Raw genomic sequence first — 22,085 nt, 5'->3', positions numbered from 1 at the left:
ATTTAATCCCAAATTGGGATGAAAAATTGAAATCTCAGTGTTTTTTGAGAAATGAAATATTCTGAAATATTTTGGTTTGATCTTACTGAAATTATACATTTCATTTTTACTTTGTTTTGACTTTCATATATAATTTATGTCAAAACTGACTTTTGTTATATATTATAATTCATAATATAATAAGATGAAGCAAAACTTTGACCTTAATATTAAGTTGCATTTTCTGTAGAAAATTTCAACAAAATCAATGTTCCTATGAAACATTCTGATTTCATGAAGTCTGCATTTTCTGATGGAAAACTGTTTCCTTGGAAAGTTTTCAACCAGTTCTAGCGATTTAGCTATGGAAAAAGGAAATTTTTTAACATGCACCATGTTCAACATCACTTCCTGAACGTTTGCATGGGTGGCTGCAATATTTACCTTCACTTTGGGTTTAGGTGCCAGAATCACCTTCTTCTTTGCCCTAAAAGCAGGAAAGAGACACACACAAATCAAGCAAAAAGACAGAGGGTTAGTCATTCTAATTCTAGAAGATGTAATCATCAGAGTAACAAGTTTACAGGACTACAGAAGACTGTTCCTCCCCCCAGTTTAAACTGCAAAGGTCCCTGAGACAAAAGTTCAGTTAGACTGGGAGGGAACGAGCGAAAAGGAGGAAGCAGAGATAATATGCAGTGCAACATAGCTCAGTGGTTTGAGCATTGGCCTAAATCCAGAGTTGCGAGTTCAATCCTTGAGGGGGCCATTAAAGGGATCTCGGGCAAAAATCTGTCTGGGAATTGGTCCTGCTTTGAGCAGGGGGTTGGACTAGATGACCTCCTGAGGTCCCTTCCAACCTTGATATTCCATGATTCTCTATCATGCTTGTCACACTTCCCTGTGCTTCCTTAGATGCATCTGATACGCTTGCTGACTATCAATTCTGCCTCATATATACCAAGTTAAAAGAGAGGCTCATTTAGCCCTTTCAAGGCAGAGAATATTTGTATTTCAAATTATAACAGAGACTACACTGTTTAATGTAAACTCATATTTCAGTCTATTTGAGTCACAACTGTGTTTGCTTACTGGGTAGTCGCTATAGCATTGTGCAATCTGGAGCGATCTATGACAGTTATACCCATGCTGAAAGTCGGTGCTGCTCCACAGGTGTGGCAGTTGGGAGAAGTAATCCACCAATGTGCAGTCTCCCTCATCTGATCAAGGAAACTGTTGCATGCAAATCAGATATACAGTAAGGGTGGTGATTGGTTGAGTTATCACTGATATCACAATGGTCTAGAACTCTTGACGTGGCATAGATACGTGCTTTGCTGTTGCATGGGTTTAATTTGTAAAGTCAAAATGACTGACAAGTTGTGAATTGGACGGTAATAGACTGCAAATCCTAATGATGATTGAACCTGGTCATATTCTGAATAAAAAGAACTCTCAAACATGCTTGTAGTGGTTTCCGTCACTTCATATTGTCACTTTGAAGCCTAATGTCTGAGTCAACCATGAAATCTTATTACACAGATAAAAGTGCCTCATACACCTGGTATTAGATTCAAGAACAACCTAGCATCTGGGTGTCCTGAATGTTTTCACATCTGTAGTTTGTCATCAAACCATACAGGAAAAATAAATATTAAAAAGGACAAAAAGAGCAATAAAGACTGAATTTCTGTGTGATTAGCTAATAAAATGGCAAAATGTCGATAATTAACTTTTGGAACTCTGTGATATTATTGAGGCAACCAGTTTAGTAAGATTCAAAAAAATGTTTAAACGTTTAAATGAAAATGAATAGTATCTGCCGTTATACTAGCTCAAACAACAAGGGCTTAACAATCCTCAGCTGCAAAGTCTGAGGAGTACCATACTCCCACCTGCATCCTCCTCCACACACTTACCTTTGCCCTTCCATTTCCTCAAAAGTATTAAATAGTTTAGTGCACTGTACTGTTTTTATGCACTTCTCTGAAACAGGATACTATACGTATTTGTAAGATTAACATAGAAGTGTTGGGGTTAGGGTTTTTTTTGGTTATTACAGGAGTTACAATTTGCTTGGTGCTCAAAGTTATAAATGACTCTTTCAATTTTGTCTGAACTACAATGACTCCTCACAGACAAGAGCAGCAGTGTTTGAAGGTTAGGGAAGATAGAGTTTCACTCAAATCAGAGTGGATATCTTAGTTGATGTGTTTTTGTGGAGTAGAGCGAAGAGAGAAAGAGTGAAAGAAATACCCACATGCTATAATACCTATTTGCTAAGGGTGGTGCAAAGTTTAGGATTTGAAATCCTTGGATGAAAGGCGTTATACCAGTATTAATATCTGTTTCAGCTTTTTAACCACTTCACGCTTGAATTACTCAAACCACAGTGCCTCAAGAACACGGAAGTTGTAGGTCAGAGGGTTAAATCATTGAAAGAAAAAATCCTGGTGCATTCTAAAGCGCCTCAGGCAAAAAACAAACAAAAAGCAGGAGGTAGAAGCCGTGAAAATAAGCCAGAATCTGTCTGAACTCCTAAGGAACAGTGCAACACACAAGGCTCGCCACAGCTACCCAGACAACTGAAGCACAAGGAAGGGATAACCAGCAGGTGCCAGCTTTGTACTCACGGAACAGAAGTGAGATGATTGTGAACACTTCGGCTTTCTTTAAAAAGCATCCTGAAAGAGAGAGAGAGGGAGAAAGAGAAAGACATACAGTGATTCTACATGAGCAACCATGACATGGCTACTAGCAACTCATCTACCACTAAATTTTCAGATAGACCATTTGTTTATCTGCCCCCTAAGCACAAAGCAAGCAGTTTATTTGTATGGTTGTCTTCGTATAGTTAAAAACAAACAGTCAACCATGAACAGACAAATGCTGCAAAACAGATTACAATTCACATTCAATATAGATAACTAGTGAGCTGGCAGAAAGCAATGTAGACAAGTATTACCTTAAATGGGACAGAAGTATCGTATTTTAAATGCAGCAAAGAGTCCTGTGGCACCTTATAGACTAACAGACGTATTGAAGCATGAGCTTTCGTGGGTAAATACCCACTTCGTCGGATCCATCCAACAAAGTGGGTATTCACCCACGAAAGCTCATGCTTCAATACGTCTGTTAGTCTATAAGGTGCAACAGGACTCTTTGCTGCATTTACAGATCCAGACTAATACGACTACCCCTCTGATACTTGACGTATTTTAAAATGTCCCCCTCCCCTTGCCAAGGCTCTCAGTGAAACATACAACCAAAAAATCCCATCAATATTTCAACACACTGTAATGGGGCAACACCATGGTCCTTGATTTAAATTAATTTCTGGCACTGCTAGGATCTACACACCATCATTTCCTTACCATGGTGGAGGAGGAAAGCAGAATCCAAGACATGCTAGCTCCCAAACATCTCAGCATCATGTACAGAATACCAAAAAATTGCTACACACAATGACATCACTTAGGCTGCTTCAACATTGTCCAAAATTCATCAATAGAGTTAACAAGTACAGCTCTACCAATGACAGCAACAGTGAATGTTTTAACGTAGATAGGGTTCAGGTGTTATTACCTTGCCATCAGATCCTGCTCTGAGACAGGTTGAACAACATGGTGGTAAAAATACCCACATGCTGTCTACACTAGAACTTCCACTGTTGCTACCATTGATGGAGCTGCATCAGAGGTGAATTACAGTCCTTCCTCATCCCCCTCCACCCCACCGCCCCCTCTAGGCAAGGCATTTACACTAGGACAATGAAACATTCTTCTGCACTGCTTCTATCATCAGGCAACTCACCCATTATTTCACCTAATCCTGAACAGCTGTCTAAATAGCTTCCACCGTTGGTAGCACCTTGTAGAGCAGGGATCGGCAACCTTTGGCACGCAGCTCACCATGGTAAGCACTCTGGCACGCCAGGCCAGTTTGTTTATTTGCCGCATCTGTAGGATGCGGCGGACAGCACATCCTTCGGCCCACGCCACTTTCCGCAGCCCCCATTGGCCTGGAGCGGTGAACCGCAGCCAGGGGGAGCCAAGATCGGCTGAACCTGTGGATGTGGCTGGTAAACAAACCGGCCTAGCCCGCCAGGTTAGTTACCCTGGTGAGCCACATGCCAAAGGTTGCCGATCCCTGCTGTAGAGGTACACCACAGCAGAAAAACTTGTTCCCTAGTATATGAGAGGTATTGCAGCATGAGGCAGGCCCAAGAGCAGGGTTTCATAAATCCCATACGAAAACTCTCTCAAGTATCTTTTCATTACAGCTTCAAACCCCTTCCTTTACTCAATTCCATTGTTAATTCTTTTGACCCCATTCTCACAGCTGCTCTCTAGTCCTACACCATGTAGTTCAAATTACATGCACAGGCTGCAGCAGGGCTCCCACAACAGCTGTCCCAGAACACTAACTGCAAAATTCCCTCCAAGAAAGACGAAAGCCTCAAAACAATGGAAAAAAAGCACATTTTCTGCATCCCATCCACAACACTCAATGGGGGAGGAGGGGCGATCCACCTGAAGAAAAAAAGCTATCAGTAAACTGAATGTTTATCAAGAATATTTTACATTCATATAATGCCTTTCATCCTGAAGGATCCCAAAGCACTTCATCTATAGACATGCACACCAATAAAATATAACCCCTGGTGTGGAGTAAGGCAGATGGCATACAGCACATCACATGAAAGTGGGATGGGATAGGGGAGTGGTGACAGGTTTTGGCCAATGACACTGGGGCAGCCTACTAACCAAAGACCAGGAGATCATTAGTGTCCATGCAGAACAGACGAGACATTGATTTGAATGTTTCCTCTGAGAAGTCTCCCTGCATGAAGTAAATTACAGGGAATTCAATGTACTATTTAGTTCATAAGAGCATAGAACAGAGCTGAACCTGTCATTCCACAGAATCTAGATATTTCAGACCTCTTGTTTATATTATCAAACCATTCTCATCTGGAATGTTACATGCTTATCCAGCCATTCATGATTCAACATAAAGTGCTTCATTAATTTCCAGTTTATATAGTTCCTGCTGCTGAACAAACACCAGTCCAAAGCTAAAAAATGGTATAAATAATGGAACATACACAGCATAATTACGAACACATCGAAAAGGCAGACTGGTTAATAAAAGAGATACTCCACATGTTAAGTGCTAATTGCTTATTTACACCACACTATGATTTGTTAGATGTCATCTTCACCATTGTCAGACAACAGGAACCCTCCCTTCACTCACTTTTTCCTTCCCATGTACACCTTTAGATTAAAAGGTTCCATGGTCATCTTTCTAAATACAAAGGCCTACAAAGTACTCTCTCTGGAGTCTTCTGATGCCCATTCTTACTTAAAGAAAAAAGTTTCTGTAAAAAGTTACATTAAAATTTCTTCCTCTTCCGAGTCACTATGTATATAGCCTTGCCAATACTCCAGAAATTGTACAGATAGGTATTGATCTTGCAGGGCAGTAGCAATTGCACAATTTTATCTCCTACACAGCTGAATCGAATTTTTGTTGGCACAAATTTGTTTACTATACCCATTAGAATATACTATTGCTTGACTGCTGACCAATCCATCAGATGTAGTAAGAAAATCTCCTGCCAGCATCATTCCAAAACCTTATTTGCATACATGGTTCTCTCCCCCTAAAATGATATTTTATAGCTCAATTAATTGAAATACAAGCCATTCAGAATGCGATGCATCAAAAATGGTACAACTTTCAAAAGTCAAGCTGTCACACCAGCAAGAATCACACAACAATGATCAAGTCTACATCAGTTATTCTCTCTCTTATAATTCACTGCAATGGAACATGGGTCACAAAATCAATCTCTCCTGTTCTGCCTTAGCTTTTCTTCTCCATGGACTGGTAGTTATAGCATGTAACTGGGAGTCAAGAGACCTAAATTCTCTTCTTGTCTCTTTCAGTGGCTTGCTACAAAACCTTTGGCAAGTCACTTAGCATTTCTGTGCCTCAGGTTCCCCATCAATAAAATATCGACATTGCCTATTTCACAGGGGGTGCTTATTAATGTTTAGAAAACAGATTTTTGGACAGAAATATAAGTGCATTCCCATAAGTGCAGCCATATACCTGTCTTTGGATCTTGTCTATTTTGGGTATTTGGTCATCTTGCTGAACTGCATTACCACCTCACGTTTCAGTGCAGGAGCTATGCCACACCAGAGTATTTTCATTCCTCCATGGCCCCTCAGACTGACTGATTGTCTCCTGCTAACTGGTGTAAAGAAATGTTCAACTTTCCCTTACAGGAGTATTGGAAGAAATCAATCAGCTCAGCAACTGCTATTACCATCTGTGTTAAGCAGCTTTAGACTGCTTTACTTATATAAACTTGGTTGCCTCTTGTGCTCAGAGACCACCATGGTTCCATCTGTGGGAACTGAAGCAGCTGGGGCCGAGATTAGAGATGATGGCGGGAAGCATACTGAAGTTAGATTATTTCCTGTACAAGGAATTTATGGGGTATACATACAAGACAGACAGCACAAAAATGTTCCTTATTCTCAGAGACAGACACACCATAAGCTCTTGTGTCTAGTTTGTGGTTCCTACAGTTAAGTATGCTATGATGTTTGTAGCTAGGACTGGCTTCAGGCTGGTCTTTCTGTACTCTCTGATTTCACTGTTTCTTCCTGTGTACATGTTGGGAAGCTGGGGATATCTGTGGTCTTCTGGGATCACTAAGACTCACGATTGAGAGCCATGATAATTGTTCAACCTGGCTGGCTATAGCAAATAGTGTGGATATGGTACCATTATTAACACCATGCTTAATTATGCGTGCTAGTCACTCTCAAACACATGGAGGCCCACCCCCTCCTCAAGAAGGTACCATCTGATGCTGGAGTTACTGTCAACCAGCCAATCTAATTTCTCCATTTTAGCTATTGAGAAAACTGCTATTCAGGATTATAGGCAAACTTAAAATTAACGACAACCTGGGTAGAATGGTCCATTCTTTTTCTGAAGTTGAAACCATGATTGAGAATATTCTGCTGGTTTTAGAGCAGGGTCAGATGGGCATACTGGACCTCTCAGCAATTTTGATATGACTGAAACTAGGCTCTTTGGTGACTAAAACTTTGCTGGTATGTTCTAAAACTACCAAGGAGTCATATTTAATAGTGATGGAAAACTGTCATGTCTTATTTGATAGGTCACATCCCTGATGTATACCATATATCTTCCACATTTTTCAGTATACATGAGCTCTCTTGGTGAAATAGCCTCTTAATGCAAGATACAATTGTATCAGTATGTGCATATAAATTATGTATGTCTTGCTCTGTAGACTCAGCAAGTTATTTTTCTGTCATGTAATTACCAGATGGATATATAAAAACTGCTTAGTCCTTAATGCTGATAAAACAGAAATCTTGTTGTTGGGCAGAAGTAATTTAGATGAGACTACTCTTCTCCTTCACAGCCCCACTTGTTGAGACCACTCATCTGGAGGTAATAAGATTAAAAATCTTGAAGACACTTTTCACACATTCATCCCATCAAAAGCCATATGCCAGATGTGGTATAATGTTTTCAGTAGCAAAGTATGCACAGGTTTCACTTTAATTTATCCTAGGATGACCTTGCAACAGCACTCAGGTACTTCATTTTCCTCACCAATAATCTCTCCTGACCCTCTCTTAACTAAACTGTTATCCTATGTCTTGTCTATCTTAGACTGTAAACACTCCTGGACAGGGCGTGTGCTTCAGTGTTTGTAAAGAGTCAGATATATTTACAGCACTATATAAATAATAAACACATTAATAATAGTAACAACAGACATACCCATGTGAACATGAAAGTTTTTATCCATTAGCACATTTACTCACTAGTTTAAGAAAATCATTGCATCCTCCCTTGTATTCTTTACATTGGCTGCTATGCAATGGTAGACAGGTTATAAGCTTGTTGGTTGGTTATTTATTTCAGTCATAAGTAGTGTTGACTTTTGGCTACACTCAGGACCTCCTCTTTGAGTCTCAGATCATTGTCAAAACTCTTGACACCGTCCACCTTTTAGAACTCCAACTATTATGTTTAAGCATGGCAGAATTCATTTTTAAAATAATTCTGACGGATAATATTGATGTTTATTTTTAAGCTTTTTAAAAAGATTTTTACTGATTTAAATGTTCACAGTTGCAGAAAGTGATGGGGGGTTATTTAATAAGAGTAGATAAGATTCAAAAAATTTAAGCATTATCAATGTTAAAACAAATTGTCAACATCGTATGTCAAAATATACAAAGTAAATATCCTTAAAGCAACAAAACATATGTTTTTACTATTCATTTGCTAGTCGATTTGTAATAAGCCTAATTCTGAAGTCTAAATAACTGGATTTTGACTCTAAAAAGTTCTCACGCAGCATTTTTCTTCTCCTTTTCTTATCTGTAAATTTTCATCATCTTCTATGGAAATATTTTTCATTGTTTTGTATGTATGGTGAAATCAACATTTACTGACGAAAAGCTTATCCTTCCAAGACTAATTAGGTCTTAGAATTTCGCAGGCAATTATGCCTTTTCTGTGATGGACCCTAAAGTATGGAATTCATTCACCTCTTTGCCATACTCTGTTCATCTCTTCCTATTTTGAAACACCATAGGACTTTATTTCAAACTTGCATTTTAGCCTCATTGTTACGTCCCTCCTACTTTCCCCTTCTGCATGGTCCTTGGTTCATTGGTTTATTTGAATTTTAACAAGATTAAGAAATTGTACTTTACTTATGTCATTGCACATCATCCAAAGCGCCTTAGCAGAGGACAGTTTAGAAATACAGTAACTCCTCACTTAAAGTCATCCCACTTAACTTTTTTTATTTTTTTAAATAAGGGTTGGAAGGGACCTCAGGAGGTCATCTAGTCCAATCCCCTGCTTGCTTCGTTGCTGATCAATTAGGGAAACATACTCATTTAAAGTTGTGCAATGCTCCACTCTTTTGTCTGGCTGCCTGCTTTCCCCACAGCTGGCAGCCTCCCTATGTCCCTCCCCCTCAAGTGCCTACCGCCTGTCAGCAAACCTCACAGATCAGCATCTCCTCCCCCCTCCTGCCCATGGCAATCAGATGGCTTCCAGGATTTTGGAGGGAGGAGTGAGGAACCAGCACTTGGCATGCAGGCTCTTGCTCCCTCCCCTGCCTCCCATGGCAATCAGCTGGCTTGCTGAGTTTAGAAGGGAGGGGAAGGAGGGCAGAAGAGAGAAGGGGTGGGGAAGGAGCCAGGACGCAGCATGTGAAATAAAGAGGGAGGCGGGGGAGAAGAGACGGGTCAAGGGTGGGGGCTTGGGGGAAGGGGTGGAGTGGGGGGGCTGAGGGTTGAGCCCCCTGCCCCTGTTGCTTGCGGAGTAGGGGAAGCTGCCCTGGAACCTAACCCCCCCCCCCCTTTACATTAATTCTTATGGGAAAATTGGATTTGCTTAACATCGTTTCACTTAAAAAGTCACATTTTTCAGGGACATAACTACAATGTTACGTGAGAAGTTACTGTAAAAGTACAAAGGATTATTAATAAAATGTTTTGTGCACTCTTGCTACAGTATCAGAACACTGACAAATTAAAATCATAATTAGTCACATGTTAAATTGGTCAGAGATAACGCAGACAACTCCACTTCCTATATCAACCAAATCATCACAGGAAAAGTGTCCCCAGCAATCAACCCATAATCTCCTGTATTTCCCCAAAAAGATGTGCCTTGGACCATCCACTGAAGGTTAGTAAACTCAATCTCTGGCAGACCACCAGAGAGAGTAACCCTCCGCTAAAAGCACTCTTCTTCCAGCCCTCAAGATTCTATGTAAATACTGAAAGACATTTAATTTGTAAAATCTGTCAATTTTCCTACAACTATGTTCCAGTTCAACTGGCACAGTTTAAATCACAGCTGGTCACTTTACGTGACCTTCATTACTTTAACAAGGTAAGGCGAAAGATGCCTGCCAGCCACCCTCTAAAGGGACACTGTCATGTAGTGTGGAACAATATTTAAGTATATTTAGGAGAGACTTACAGAACATAATTAAAACATTTTTAGGAACATTTCATTTCAATTAGGAGATGCATTACCAAAACATTCCCCATAAGGTAGGAGTTCTCAAACTGGGGGTCGGAACCCCTCAGGGGGTAGCGAGATTATTACACGGGGGGTCACAAGCTGTCAGTGTCCACCCCAAACCCCACCTTGCATCCAGTATTTATAATAGTGTTAAATATATAAAAAAGTGTTTTTAATTTATAAGGGGGGGTTGCACTCACAGGCTTCCTATTTGAAAGGGGTCATCGGTACAAAAGTTTGAGAACCACTGCCATAAGGGAACCTAATATTATAGTATCATGTTAGTATAAAAGAGTAAAGGAGCAAACCTGAAGTAGCTACATTGTTCAAACCAGGTGAAATGCAAAAAAATATACTGCATCAGTGATGAAAGTTACATGTTTTTAAATTTTCAGCTTCAATGACCTAAAATGTTATCAGTAACAGGATATTTACAGTATTTTAAAATTATGACAGTGTCCTTTATACCAACAGTCTGTAGAAGCATGTCACCCTAAGTGAGACTCAAGAAGCTGTTACACAAGTGGCAATCGGAGATACTAAGCAAGTAGCTTACCTAGCCTGCATCCAGCCTTTAGGCCAAAGTGGTTTCACCTCTGTCTCCATAAAGGTCTTGAGGTAATCCTCAGGAGACTGACTTCTATTTGGCTCTAGCTCGTAGCATCCCAGCTTGATCTTGACAAGGTTACACAACAAAGCCCTGTTGAGAAAGAGAGAGAAGCCAGGCATGAACCACATAATGAACGGCAAAAATCAATTTGAATGCTCAGCAGAAAGACTGAGGAATGGAAGAGTTGTTGCCATGTAATGGGCTGTTCACTGCCCTCTGTGAAAAGAGCTCATGAGTCTCAATCCACTTTTGTAGAAAAGATGCTAATGTAAAAGACAACTATTGTAACTGACATTGATGACCCACCTCACCACTTTCCATCCAGGCTTTATGACTAAGGCTGTTTTAGTCCCGGGTATTTTGAGTAAAAGTCATGGACAGTAAACAAAAATTGACGGCCTGTGACCTGTCCATGACTTGTACTATATATCCTTAACTAAAACCTAGGACCATCGCAGGTGTGGGTGTGGGGGGGAATGCAGCCCAGACAGGCTCCCTACCCAGCTCCACGCAGCTCCCTGGAAGCGGATGGCATATCCCTGCAGCTCCTAGGGGGAGAGAAGGCCAAGGGGGCTCCACACACTGCTCTAGCCACAAGCTCTGGCTCCGTAGCTTCAACTGGCCGGGAACCACAGCCAATGGGAGCTGCGGGGTAGTGTGCAAAGCCCCCAGACCCCTCTGCCTAGGAGCTATAGGGACATACCGGCCACTTCCAGGGATTCCCCCCCAAAGGTAAGCACCGACCCACATCTCAACCCTCTGCCCCAGCCCTGAGCCCGCTCCCACACCCAAACTGCTGCTGCTGGGGGTAGAGGGACCGCGGTAGCTCAAGACTGCCCCAACAGCAGCTGGTGCAACTGGCCCAAGGGCTGCCTGATCTGCTCAGGGAGCCCTGGAGTGCCACTGCAGAAGTCACAGACTCTGTGACAGACATGCAGCCTGACTTATGACCAACACCCTCTGCGCCCTCCAGTTCTTGATATGTCCTCTTTTATATAGCATCCATGTCTGGAACGTTCTCCAACACCTGGTCTGCCATGGCTTCAATTTCTTCTTAGAACAGAGGATGCCTAAAACCTCTATTGATGCACCATATTCCACATCACAGTACATTGTTTATTGAGACTGCAAGCTCATCTGGGCAGGGACCTTGTCCTTTTACTGTCACTAAAGCACCTGACACTGAGTTATACCAGAAAAATAGCTTTTTAGGCCTTGGTGGACAGATTGAATGAATGGGACAAAAAACTGAATTCCCTTCTTGACCCAGTGGTAGTCTCTCTAGGTCAGCGTGTGATATATTGGCCATAGATGTAGATGGGCAAAGACCTCATCAGTGTCTAAGAGCTACAAATCCAGCACCTTTCACTAATGCTGGTTTCTGCTCTGAAGTGAATTTAAGTCTTGGCTAGACTGGGAGATTTAACCTTTTTAAATACTGATTTAGTGAGATCCATTTGCTAAAAAAACAAACAATTTTCAGTAACTGTTAAATTTCCTGGAGTAGACAAGTGAGGTATGTCAGGTGAGGTTCCAGGTGCTGTCTAGAATCTCAACAGTGCTATGTGATGCAGCCCACCCCCAGCACATCCTCTTATATTAAAGTTTCTAAGGCGAGTCCTTGAGATGCAGCCTTTCAACTGTCTTCTGAAATTCCTGCATCAGGGATATCCTCCCTTTGGCCAGATATAGGATTTTACACAACTGATGGCCCTTTATACTGCTTCAGCATTTTTATGTGGTATAAAGGGACTGGAGTGGGGATTAAGGTCCCTCACCCCTCAAGTTTCAGAAACAAAGCTGCATGGGAAACTGAGATGCCTTTCTTCATACCTATCTTTTTTTATAAAGCCATATTGCCCCTGTCCCTTTCCCAAATCTTTATCGAGTCTGTTTCTCACTGACATTGTTTATTAGATGGTGCTGTGGCTCAGTGTCCTGACAGGCAGGCTAAAAAACTTGTGCAAGGTGAAAAAGGGCAACGTTATGTCACACCTCACTGTATCATCCCAGTGGAATTTCTTTCTTGGCCCAACAATCCTCTTTCCTGGCTTCTCATCATCATCTTCCTCTGACCCATTTTTCTCTCGTTCATCTTCTGCTTGCAATCTAGAACAATTTTTTTGGGGAGAGAATTAGGACTTAAAGACACAGACACATGGTGTATTCCCCTAAGAAAGGCATGAATTCTCTTGTACCAGGCTGTACAAATTGGGGTGCAGCCCTCAGGTTCTCATTATATCATTCCCAAAGAGGCAAACAAGACTCTCCCGCCCCATCTCTCCATGTGACTCTCACCATCTCTGGCTGGCAGGGCAAATTGTGTAGACTCCTTCAGGCCTGCTCACTGCCAGTCTAGTGCCAGTGAATGTGACGACAAATGGAGGATGCTCACCAGTCAATTCTTACTCCTATATCCAATCCCAAGCCCAAATCAGTTTCCCCTCATGTAGTGAAGAGGTAACAGTTTTAATAATCAGGACAAAAATAATCAAGAACATAAAAAATTACACTTCAATTCCATCTTCTTCTTGTTTCCCACATTTGATATGTTACAGCCTCCTTTTCCTCCCATCCTTAAGATCTTACCTCAAAGTCACTTAATGGGACCTGTTTTCAGAGTTAATTGACAGTGTTACTTAATTAGCTGAAGGAATCAAGGATTACTTTGCACTGTTCCAATTTCCTTTTACACCCCTATATGGTCCAAGTACATTGCCTTTACAGTATTTATACCCCAGAATTGAGAAACATGGAAATTTAACCTATGTTTCCTGCATGAATCCCCTCGCCAAATACAAATATCCAGACTTCAAAAGTACGCACTTTGCATTCTTGGCTTGATTGCGAGCCTGACAGTCCTCTTGATACTTGAATAATTGTTCAGGCATGACATTGCTGACAGCCAGTCTCAGCTTTTGCAGCGGTTCCCTCAAACGGTCATCCTGGAAGGGGCAAAAACGAAGTAATCTTGGTATATGCCCTGGAAAGGACATACCCAAGATGTTTTATGAGCTGCTGCTCAGAGATTGCAATCACGCATTAAGAGTGATTTCTAATCAATATTCCCATTAAAATGTGTGTCATGAAGTCCCCAGGCGATGCTCTGGAACTGCGCCCTATGAAGCCAGTCAGGACTCCGGTGAAGTCTCCTCTCTATGAGCAGACTGTCTTCATGGCAAGAAGCTCACACAGCTTCCACCTTCCTGGGTATGACCTTGGAACATTCAGCATCCTCTGCCCCTCCGTGCGCTTCCCACATCAAGTCCGCCCAGGCGGGGTCCTGGAGAAGCCAGAGGGTCCCGCACCCCTACTTCGCAGTCAGACATGACTCTAAGCCAGCCAGTAAAACAAAGTTTTATTAGATGACAGAAACACAGTCTAAAACAGAGCTTGTAGGTACAGAGAACAGGACCCCTCAGCTGAGTCCATCCTGAGGAGCAGCGAGCCAGACACCCACATCTGCCCTCACCCCTCGTCCCCCGCCAGCTCCAAACTAAAACTCTCCAGCCCCTCCTTTCTGGTCTTTGTCTCTTTCCCAGGCCAGGAGGTCACCTGATCTCTTTGTTTTCCAACACCTTCAGTTATCCCCTTCCAGGGGGGAAGGGCCCCAGCCATTAGTTGCCAGGGGATAGAATGTCAGCCATTTATGTGCATTGGCCCTTTGCTCTGCAACAATCTCACCCCCTAGAGACTTAAGAACTGCATAGGGGAAATTGAGGCACCCCTACAATATTTAGAGGAAAAAGGAAGAACAGTCCCACTTCATCTCAACATGGAAACTTTAAAAACAGTTCAAGCAATACCTGCTTATTGGCAGTAATAAAAAAGCATGGGAAATTCCAACATGGTTCTCTAAAATGGCACTGAACTACCACATTATGGTTAACAATGATATAAAACAATAGAATACTGTTTAATTGCTAATACAGCTGAAATGTTCAAAGGCAAATATCTAAAAAGAAAAACATTTCTATCTTTGTGCATTTCTCACAGCATTACCTTCTGGCCTCTTCAGATGACCCTTTTTACCAAAAAGGGGCTAAAAGTGTTTGATAGAAAAGTAAGAAAAATGGACTGAAGTGGGTACCAACACTTGCCAGTAAGTAATGTAAAATTAAAGTGGCCAAAAATTCCCAGTTGTACACAAGCCATTTGGGCAACATGCAAGACCGCCAAATTTTAAGGAATGATCATCTTCATAGCAAAAAAACTCCAGCAAATGTTAAGTTGATATTATATTATGCACTTACCATTTTCCTGGCTCTTAATTATTTTATCCCTGGCCACTGCAACCATTTGCCAAGAATGACTTTTACAACATTTCTACGATCAGCAAGAGGACGTTGTAGCATGCAACATGTGGCATTGTCTACTCCTTCTCTTGCCGCCACCCCTCCCCCATACCACGCAGGTGATAACTCTTTTGCCTCCATGGAACACTTCCAGGTCCTGAATAAGGCATGGTCCCGAGCTCTTCCACCACAAACTCTAACTACTCGCACAAGTAGCAATGCATTAAACAGACTACCAGGGCAGCTTTACTATTCAATCATAGATCACAAAATACCTTCATTTACTCATCTCCAGAGGGAAAACATACATATTCATATTTAAAAGCAAAGCAACTGTGAAAATGGAGCACGAAAATCACCGAACAGTCATAATAAGCACAAAAGGGAGTTAAACTAGATGATTCTTGCAGTCCCTTCTTACTCTATGATTCTATGAAAGCAGCATTTTCAGACTCACAGAAAGGGTTAAATTGGCTAACCTCCTGTTATGATACTGACTTTCAATTCTGAAGCACTTAGAGGAGAGGAAAGTGATCAGGAACAGTCAACATGGATTCACCAAGGGCAAGTCATGCCTGACTAACCTAATTGCCTTCTATGAGGAGATATCTGGCTCTGTGGATGAGGGGAAAGCAGTGGATGTGTTATTTCTTGACTTTGGCAATGCTTTTGATACTGTCTCCCACAGTTTCTTGCCAGCAAGTTAAAGAAGTATGGGCTGGATGAATGGACTATAAAGTAGCTAGAAGGCTGGCTAGATCATCGGGCTCAACGGGTAGTGATCAATGGCTCCATGTCTAGTTGGCAGCCGGTTTCAAGTGGAGTGCCCCAAGGGTCGGTCCTGGGGCCGGTTTTGTTCAATATCTTCATTAATGGTCGAGAGGATGGCATAGACTGCACTCTCAGCAAGTTTGCAGATGACACTAAACTGGGAGGAATGGTAGATACGCTGTAGGGCAGGGATAGGATACAGAGGGACCTAGACAAAATTAGAGAATTGGGCCAAAAGAAACCTGATAAGGTTCAACAAAGATAAGTGCAGAATCTTGCACTTAGGACGGAAGAATCCCATTCATTGTTACAGACTAGGGACTGAATGGCTTGGAAGCAATTCTGCAGAAAAGGACCTAGGGGTTACAGTGGACGAGAAGCTGGATTCGAGTCGACAGATCGCTGCTCGTTGTTGCCTAGGACGCCGGGGACTAACAGCATTTTGCGGCTGTATAAGTAGGGGCGACATTGCTCGAGCAGGAGAGGGGACTGTCATCATTCTCTCTATTCACAGGCCTCACCGGAGTACTTGGTGTCCAGTTTTGGGCCCACACTACAAGAGGATGTGTGAAATTGGAAAGCAGTCCAGCAAAGGCAAAGTGATTAGAGGCTGGAGCACATGACTTACGAGGAGAGGCTGAGGGAACTGGGATTGTTTAATCTGCAGAAGAGAAGAATGAGGGAGGATGTGAGCTGCTTTTTCACTCACCTAGGAAGGGGCTCCAAAGAGGAGGGATCTAGACTTCTGTCAGGCGAGCCCTCGCGATGACAGATTAAGGAGTATTGCGTCCACAGCTTCAGTGGGAGGGTTTAGGTTGGATATTAGGAAAAACTTTTTCACTAGGAGGGTGGTGACGCACTGGAATGGGTTACCTAGGGAGGTGGTGGAATTTCCTTCCCTAGAGGTTTTTAAGGTCAGGCTTGACTTGACAAAGCCCTGGCTGGGATGATTTAGTTGGGAATTGGTCCTGCTTTGAGCAGGGGGTTGAACTAGATGACCTCCTGAGGTCCCTTCTAACCCTGATATTCTATGATTCTATGACTGATTTGCATGGAATTTTGAACTATCAGGTACCCCAATTTGTGTGTCCATTCATTGTGTGTTATTAACTGTGTAATCTGCCATTAGAGCAGAGCTAGAAACCAAGCACAAACAAAGCCTTCTTGATTTCTAATCTCATCTAGCCTTCAAGATGAATCAGGTCTATCGCCATAAAGGTCTTGAAATACCTGGCAAACTAGCTTTGCCTTCAGTCTCTCACACCCTGCCCTTACTGTTACATACGTGACTCCTGCAGAAGCCACTCTCTTCCCCTTTTACCTGGACATTGAGATGTAATTTCTTCAGACGCTTTATCAGTGTGTCCTTATTGCATGGCACAAAAGCCTCAAGATGGGAGTACACGTTGTGACGGACGATAGGACTCATCTCCTGTAACTGCAGCTCAATACTGACCAAAAACAAACAAACAAACAAACAAAGAGATAGCTAACTAGTGAGGCAATCCTGGGTGAGAATGGAAACCATGCATAAACCTAAGGAGCTTTGCATATATTACATACTCTAGTTATGCATACACACACACATTGAGGGTGGAGTGTTTTTCTATAGGTGTGTCAGTAAGACTAATTTTTGCAGAGAGAGATGAAAATCCATTAGCTAAGAATGAAAATACATTCAGAAAAATATGCTAATCTAATGCATATTATCCTGGCAATACTAAACATGGTTTTGTATACCATTCAAATTTGCAATTACTCTGCCAATTTCATGCTATGAATCAACCAACTGTGGCTGTTACATTTATTCAGAAATGATCTGACATTTTCTAAAATTTCTTTTTCAACCTACACTATGATCATACAAGACCCTGCCCCCAATACAAAAACACCGCAAACAAAAATCACCTTCCCACACCAGAAACTGGGCTGCAAAGATTAGAGAATTAGAATGGGCTAGGTTTTTCCTTCTTAATAAACTCTGAAATTATTTCATTTTATGAAAACATGGGACTGTAGGGAAGTGATGTGCAAACTTCCACAGAACTCTGCTAACAAACTCAAGGCCAAGGGCACTGAAAAATATTTTACACTGGATAAACCATACAGATGCAACTCTGTATTGGAACTTGTCATCAGTACAGATCTTCAGCTGGTCATTAACTGGCTTAAATTAACTTGTCTTCCCCACTTGTTTAGTTTCCTTTAGGTCTTTGTAAGAGTAATTTAAAGATAACATCCCAAAACAGAGAGGTGAACACTTACTCCAGCAGAATATTGTTCATATCCTGTGTGAAGAATTTCTTCCTGCCTTCTTCATCAAACAGCTTGGCAGCCTGGAAGGAGAGCAATAAAAGTACCAAGAAATTTATAGCACATTTTACCCTAAAGATCTTTACAGACTTAAATAATATACAAACTACCTTTATGGCCATATCTCACTCTGTCCTGAAATACATCCACCGTAACAGTGAAATACAAAATCACTACATGACTATTTAGAACAGGAAGTAAAGAATATTACTACACCTCTACCCCGATATAACGCAGGTTCACATACAATGCGGTAAAGCTCTGACATACTGCTCTGAGCAGCGTGTTAAGGGTGCCAGGCCAGGCCCGGGCTGAGGGGTTTGATAAGGGGCAGAGAGTCTCAGGGGTGGTCAGGGACTCCCCCGCCCCAGGGTCTGGGGAGCAGGAGCTGTGGAAGGGCACTTTGGGGGGCACCGCAGTCCCAGAGCAGCCCAGCGGATTCGTGGGGGGCCAGGAGCAGCCTGTTCTGCTTCCCTCACCCCGGCCCCAGCTGTGTGGATCGGGGAAGGGGGCTTGGGGCGAAGGCATCCCCCCAGCACTCACCAGCAGTGACGGAAGTGGAACAGCCCAGTCCCAGTCCCCTCCACTCCGCCAGCTTCCAGCTGCAGTGCTCTGCTTCCCACCGCCAGTGAGCGTGGAGGATGTCCTTTCCCCAACCTCCCCACACTCACCGGCAGCGGGAAGTGGAGAAGCCAAGCCCCAGCCAGCTCCACTCTGCCAGCTCCCAGCTGTGGTGCTCCACTTCCTGCACAGGTGAGTGCAGGACCTTTCCCCAGCTGTCCCCTAGCAACATGGCTGGAGCTGTGGCAAGGAAAGCAGAGCAGGCTGGGGCTGCGTCGCTCTGCTTCCTGCCACAGATGAGTGCGGGGGTGCATCCTTTCCCCAATCTCCCCGCACTCACCGATGGTGGGAAATGGAGCGCTATAGCTGGGAGCTGGCGGAGTGGAGTGGACTGGGGCTGGGCTGCTGGGGGTGTGTGGATAGGGATCGGAGCAGTCAGGGAACAAGGAGGCAAAGCAAGTTTGATATAACATGGTCTCACCTATAACACGGTGAGATTTTTTTTTGTCTCCCAAGGACTGCATTATATTGGGGTAGAGGTGTATATCGAATCGAAACTGCAGGAGAAGCGCAGATAGGCAAAACAATCGTTCAATTTAGAATGTTGCCAGGTCTCTTGGGTTAGTACCCCATTCTTGCTAAAAGTGCCAAAGGACCTTTCAATGAAAAGTTACTAGGACCTTTGTTTTAATGTCTCCTCCAAAAGATTACACCAGCAGGGATATCCTCCCCCCGTAAAAAAAATAAAAATAAAGTCATATGAGACAGTGGCTCACCTAAAGAGAAAAACATGACTCAATAAATTATACCAACAGTTGAAGCAACAGTGAAATCTCTCCTCTCAGTTCATTAAGGATTCTCTTCCTCCCTAGGATTACTGGCTCCTGCTGCAAATCCTCTGCCTTCCTAAGAGGATCTATCTCCACTGCTCCTGATGGAACCTCTGTGAAGGAATCATGCAGACAGGAGCCACATCCACTTCGTCCTCTATGGTGCTGTCCAGTGTTCTCTCCAGCTTTGGTTTCGTGGAGCGGAGATCCTATCTGTGCTCCCTCCTGCTGTTCCTGTATCTTCCTATGTAGAAGTTTTGACTTGAAATTAGACGAAGGTTTCTAACCATTAGAGGAGTGTAGTTCTGGAACAGCCTTCCAAGGAGAGTAGTAGGGGCAAAAGATATTTGGCTTCAAGACTAAGCTTGATAAGTTTATGGAGGGGATGGTATGATGGGATAGCCTGATTTTGGCAATTAATTGATCTTTGATTATTAGCAGGTAAATATGTCCAATGGTTTGTGATGGGATGTTAGATGGGGTGAGAGCTGAGTTACTACAGAGAATTCTCTCGGTGCTGGCTGGTGAGTCTTGCCCACACGCTCAGGGTTTAACTGATCGCCATATTTGGGGATCGGGAAGGAATTTTCCTCCAGGGAAGATTGGCAGAGGCCCTGGAGGTTTTTCGCCTTCCTCTGCAGCATGGGTCACTTACTGGAGGATTCTCTGCACCTTGAGGTCTTTAAACCACAATTCGAGGACTTCAATAACTCAGACATAAGTTAGGAGTTTGTTCCAGGAGTAGGTGGGTGAGATTCTGTGGCCTGCATTGTGCAGGAGATCAGACTAGATGATCATAATGATCCCTTCTGACCTTAAGTCTATGAATCTTCCTAGCCCTATGGGGAGTGGAAGGGAAGATGGTCTTGCTCCTACTCCTTCCCATTGATCTCAGTCTACACTGAAATTGAAGGTGCGACAGGCAGCTCTGGTAGGCATAGCTAGATTAAAGCTAATGTGAGTAAGAGACTAAAATAAGAGTGAAGAGATAGTGGCATGGGCTTTAGCACTGGCAGTACAAGCTGGCCTGGAGACCTTGGGTACATGTGTTGCTAACCCATACTGTTGCATCTTCACTGCTATTTTTAGCACGTTAGGATACTGAAAAAGGGTGTGCTTGTGAATGCCTGGAGCAACGTGCAAGTGTGATATTCTAACACGTGAGACTACAGATAATGTGATAATCACACAGCAGTGCAATTGGCTATATAGAGAATGTCAATTTTTTTTAAAATGAAAAATGTTCTCCAATCTATTTCCATAGTCAATGTGTTACAAACAATTGTGATGATCTAAACTATTTGGTCCTGTCCAAATAGAAACCTAATGCTCTCCTGACATTTTAAAGCGTGGTGTCTCTCCTCACCCTTATGAGCATGAGGCTTCAGAAAGAAAGAAAATAGGTATATTGATTGATTGGCATGCAAGCGAGACACTACCTTTCTAAGAAACTTTGGATGTGAATGCATGTAAACCTTGTCCTTGTAGATCACGTATAGAGGACCAGACAAAGTACATATGCAATGTTGTTGTAGCCATGTTGGTCCAAGGACATGAGACACACAAGGTGGGTGACAATATCTTTTATTGGACCAACTTCGGGAGGGGGGGGTGGGGGAGGGAGAAAGAGAGAGAGAGAAGCTTTCAGAAGCTTGTGTTCTTCACCAACAGAAATTGGTCCAATAAAAGATGTGTCACCCACCTCATTAGAATACATAATTCACCTAATCTGCTGGCTGAGGTGATTGCCACCAAAAAGGCTACATTCACTGAGATATATAGCAAGGAAAATGTAACTAAGGTTCAATGGGAGCACCCATTAGTTTTGACACCACCAAGTTCAAGTGGGTACAACCTTTCCAGAGCCTTCAAAAACTTCATTGTCTTTTCCAACTCTATTGCAATTATTATCAATCAGAGGGTGAAAAGCCAAAATAGTTGCTAAATGGACTTTGTTTGATTAAAACTAATATTTTAGGGATAACAGATAATCCAGAATATGATGCATTGGTAACCAGATCGGGAAAACAGATTTCTACTGGAACAAAATAGAGAATCTCTTCCACTTTGCTAGGTAAATATACCCAGTGGATTATTTTCTATGATTTAAAAAGCATATCTTAACTCCTCTTGCACAAGCCTCTTCCTAAGAGGTTAACCACAGAGTGATCCAGTCTGTCACACGGAGGGCCTGCAGTACGGAGTGGAGGTGACGACTGTGGTCAAGAGAGATTAGATGTGGGTCTGCTGGCAGAGTGACTAACTTTGATCAAGTGGAAAACCAGTGTTGCCAAAGTGAACTTGGAGCTATAAGTCTGATCCATTGTATGGTCCTATCTTATTTTTAACAATACTCTGGGAAAGAGTAGAGAAGATGGTTACTCACGTTTGTAACTGTTGTTCTTCGAGATGTGTTGCTCATATCCATTCCAAGTACGTGTGCGCGCGCCGCGTGCACGTTCGTCGGAAGAATTTTCCCCTAGCAACACCCAGCGGGTCGGCAGGCGCCCCCTGGTGTGGCGCCCTTGCGGCACCGCGTATATACCCCTGCCGACCCGTCCGCTCCTCAGTTCCTTCTTGCAGGCTACTCCGACAGTGGGGAAGGAGGGC

The 22,085-nt window shown here is 42.8% G+C and overlaps 1 protein-coding gene across 1 annotated transcript in view; it reads right to left on the bottom strand.

Annotated features, from left to right (window-relative positions):
* The window catches only part of UBN2 (ubinuclein 2), a 143,612-nt gene that overhangs the window by 55,096 nt on the left and 66,431 nt on the right, over positions 1 to 22,085 (bottom strand). Inside the window, exons 7-13 of the mRNA XM_032803163.2 lie at positions 18,037 to 18,107; positions 17,093 to 17,222; positions 13,532 to 13,650; positions 12,701 to 12,814; positions 10,652 to 10,795; positions 2,613 to 2,663; positions 424 to 466 (exon numbers count right to left, since the gene is read on the bottom strand). Coding sequence (XP_032659054.1) covers positions 424 to 466; positions 2,613 to 2,663; positions 10,652 to 10,795; positions 12,701 to 12,814; positions 13,532 to 13,650; positions 17,093 to 17,222; positions 18,037 to 18,107 — 672 coding nt within the window. The remainder of the gene's footprint in view (positions 1 to 423; positions 467 to 2,612; positions 2,664 to 10,651; positions 10,796 to 12,700; positions 12,815 to 13,531; positions 13,651 to 17,092; positions 17,223 to 18,036; positions 18,108 to 22,085) is intronic.

This window comes from Chelonoidis abingdonii, chromosome 1 (genome assembly GCF_003597395.2).
Source record: "Chelonoidis abingdonii isolate Lonesome George chromosome 1, CheloAbing_2.0, whole genome shotgun sequence".
NCBI classification, from domain to species: Eukaryota; Metazoa; Chordata; order Testudines; family Testudinidae; genus Chelonoidis; species Chelonoidis abingdonii.
The sequence above is the reverse complement of the archived record's forward strand: the minus strand, read 5'-3'. Positions and strand labels throughout refer to the sequence as shown.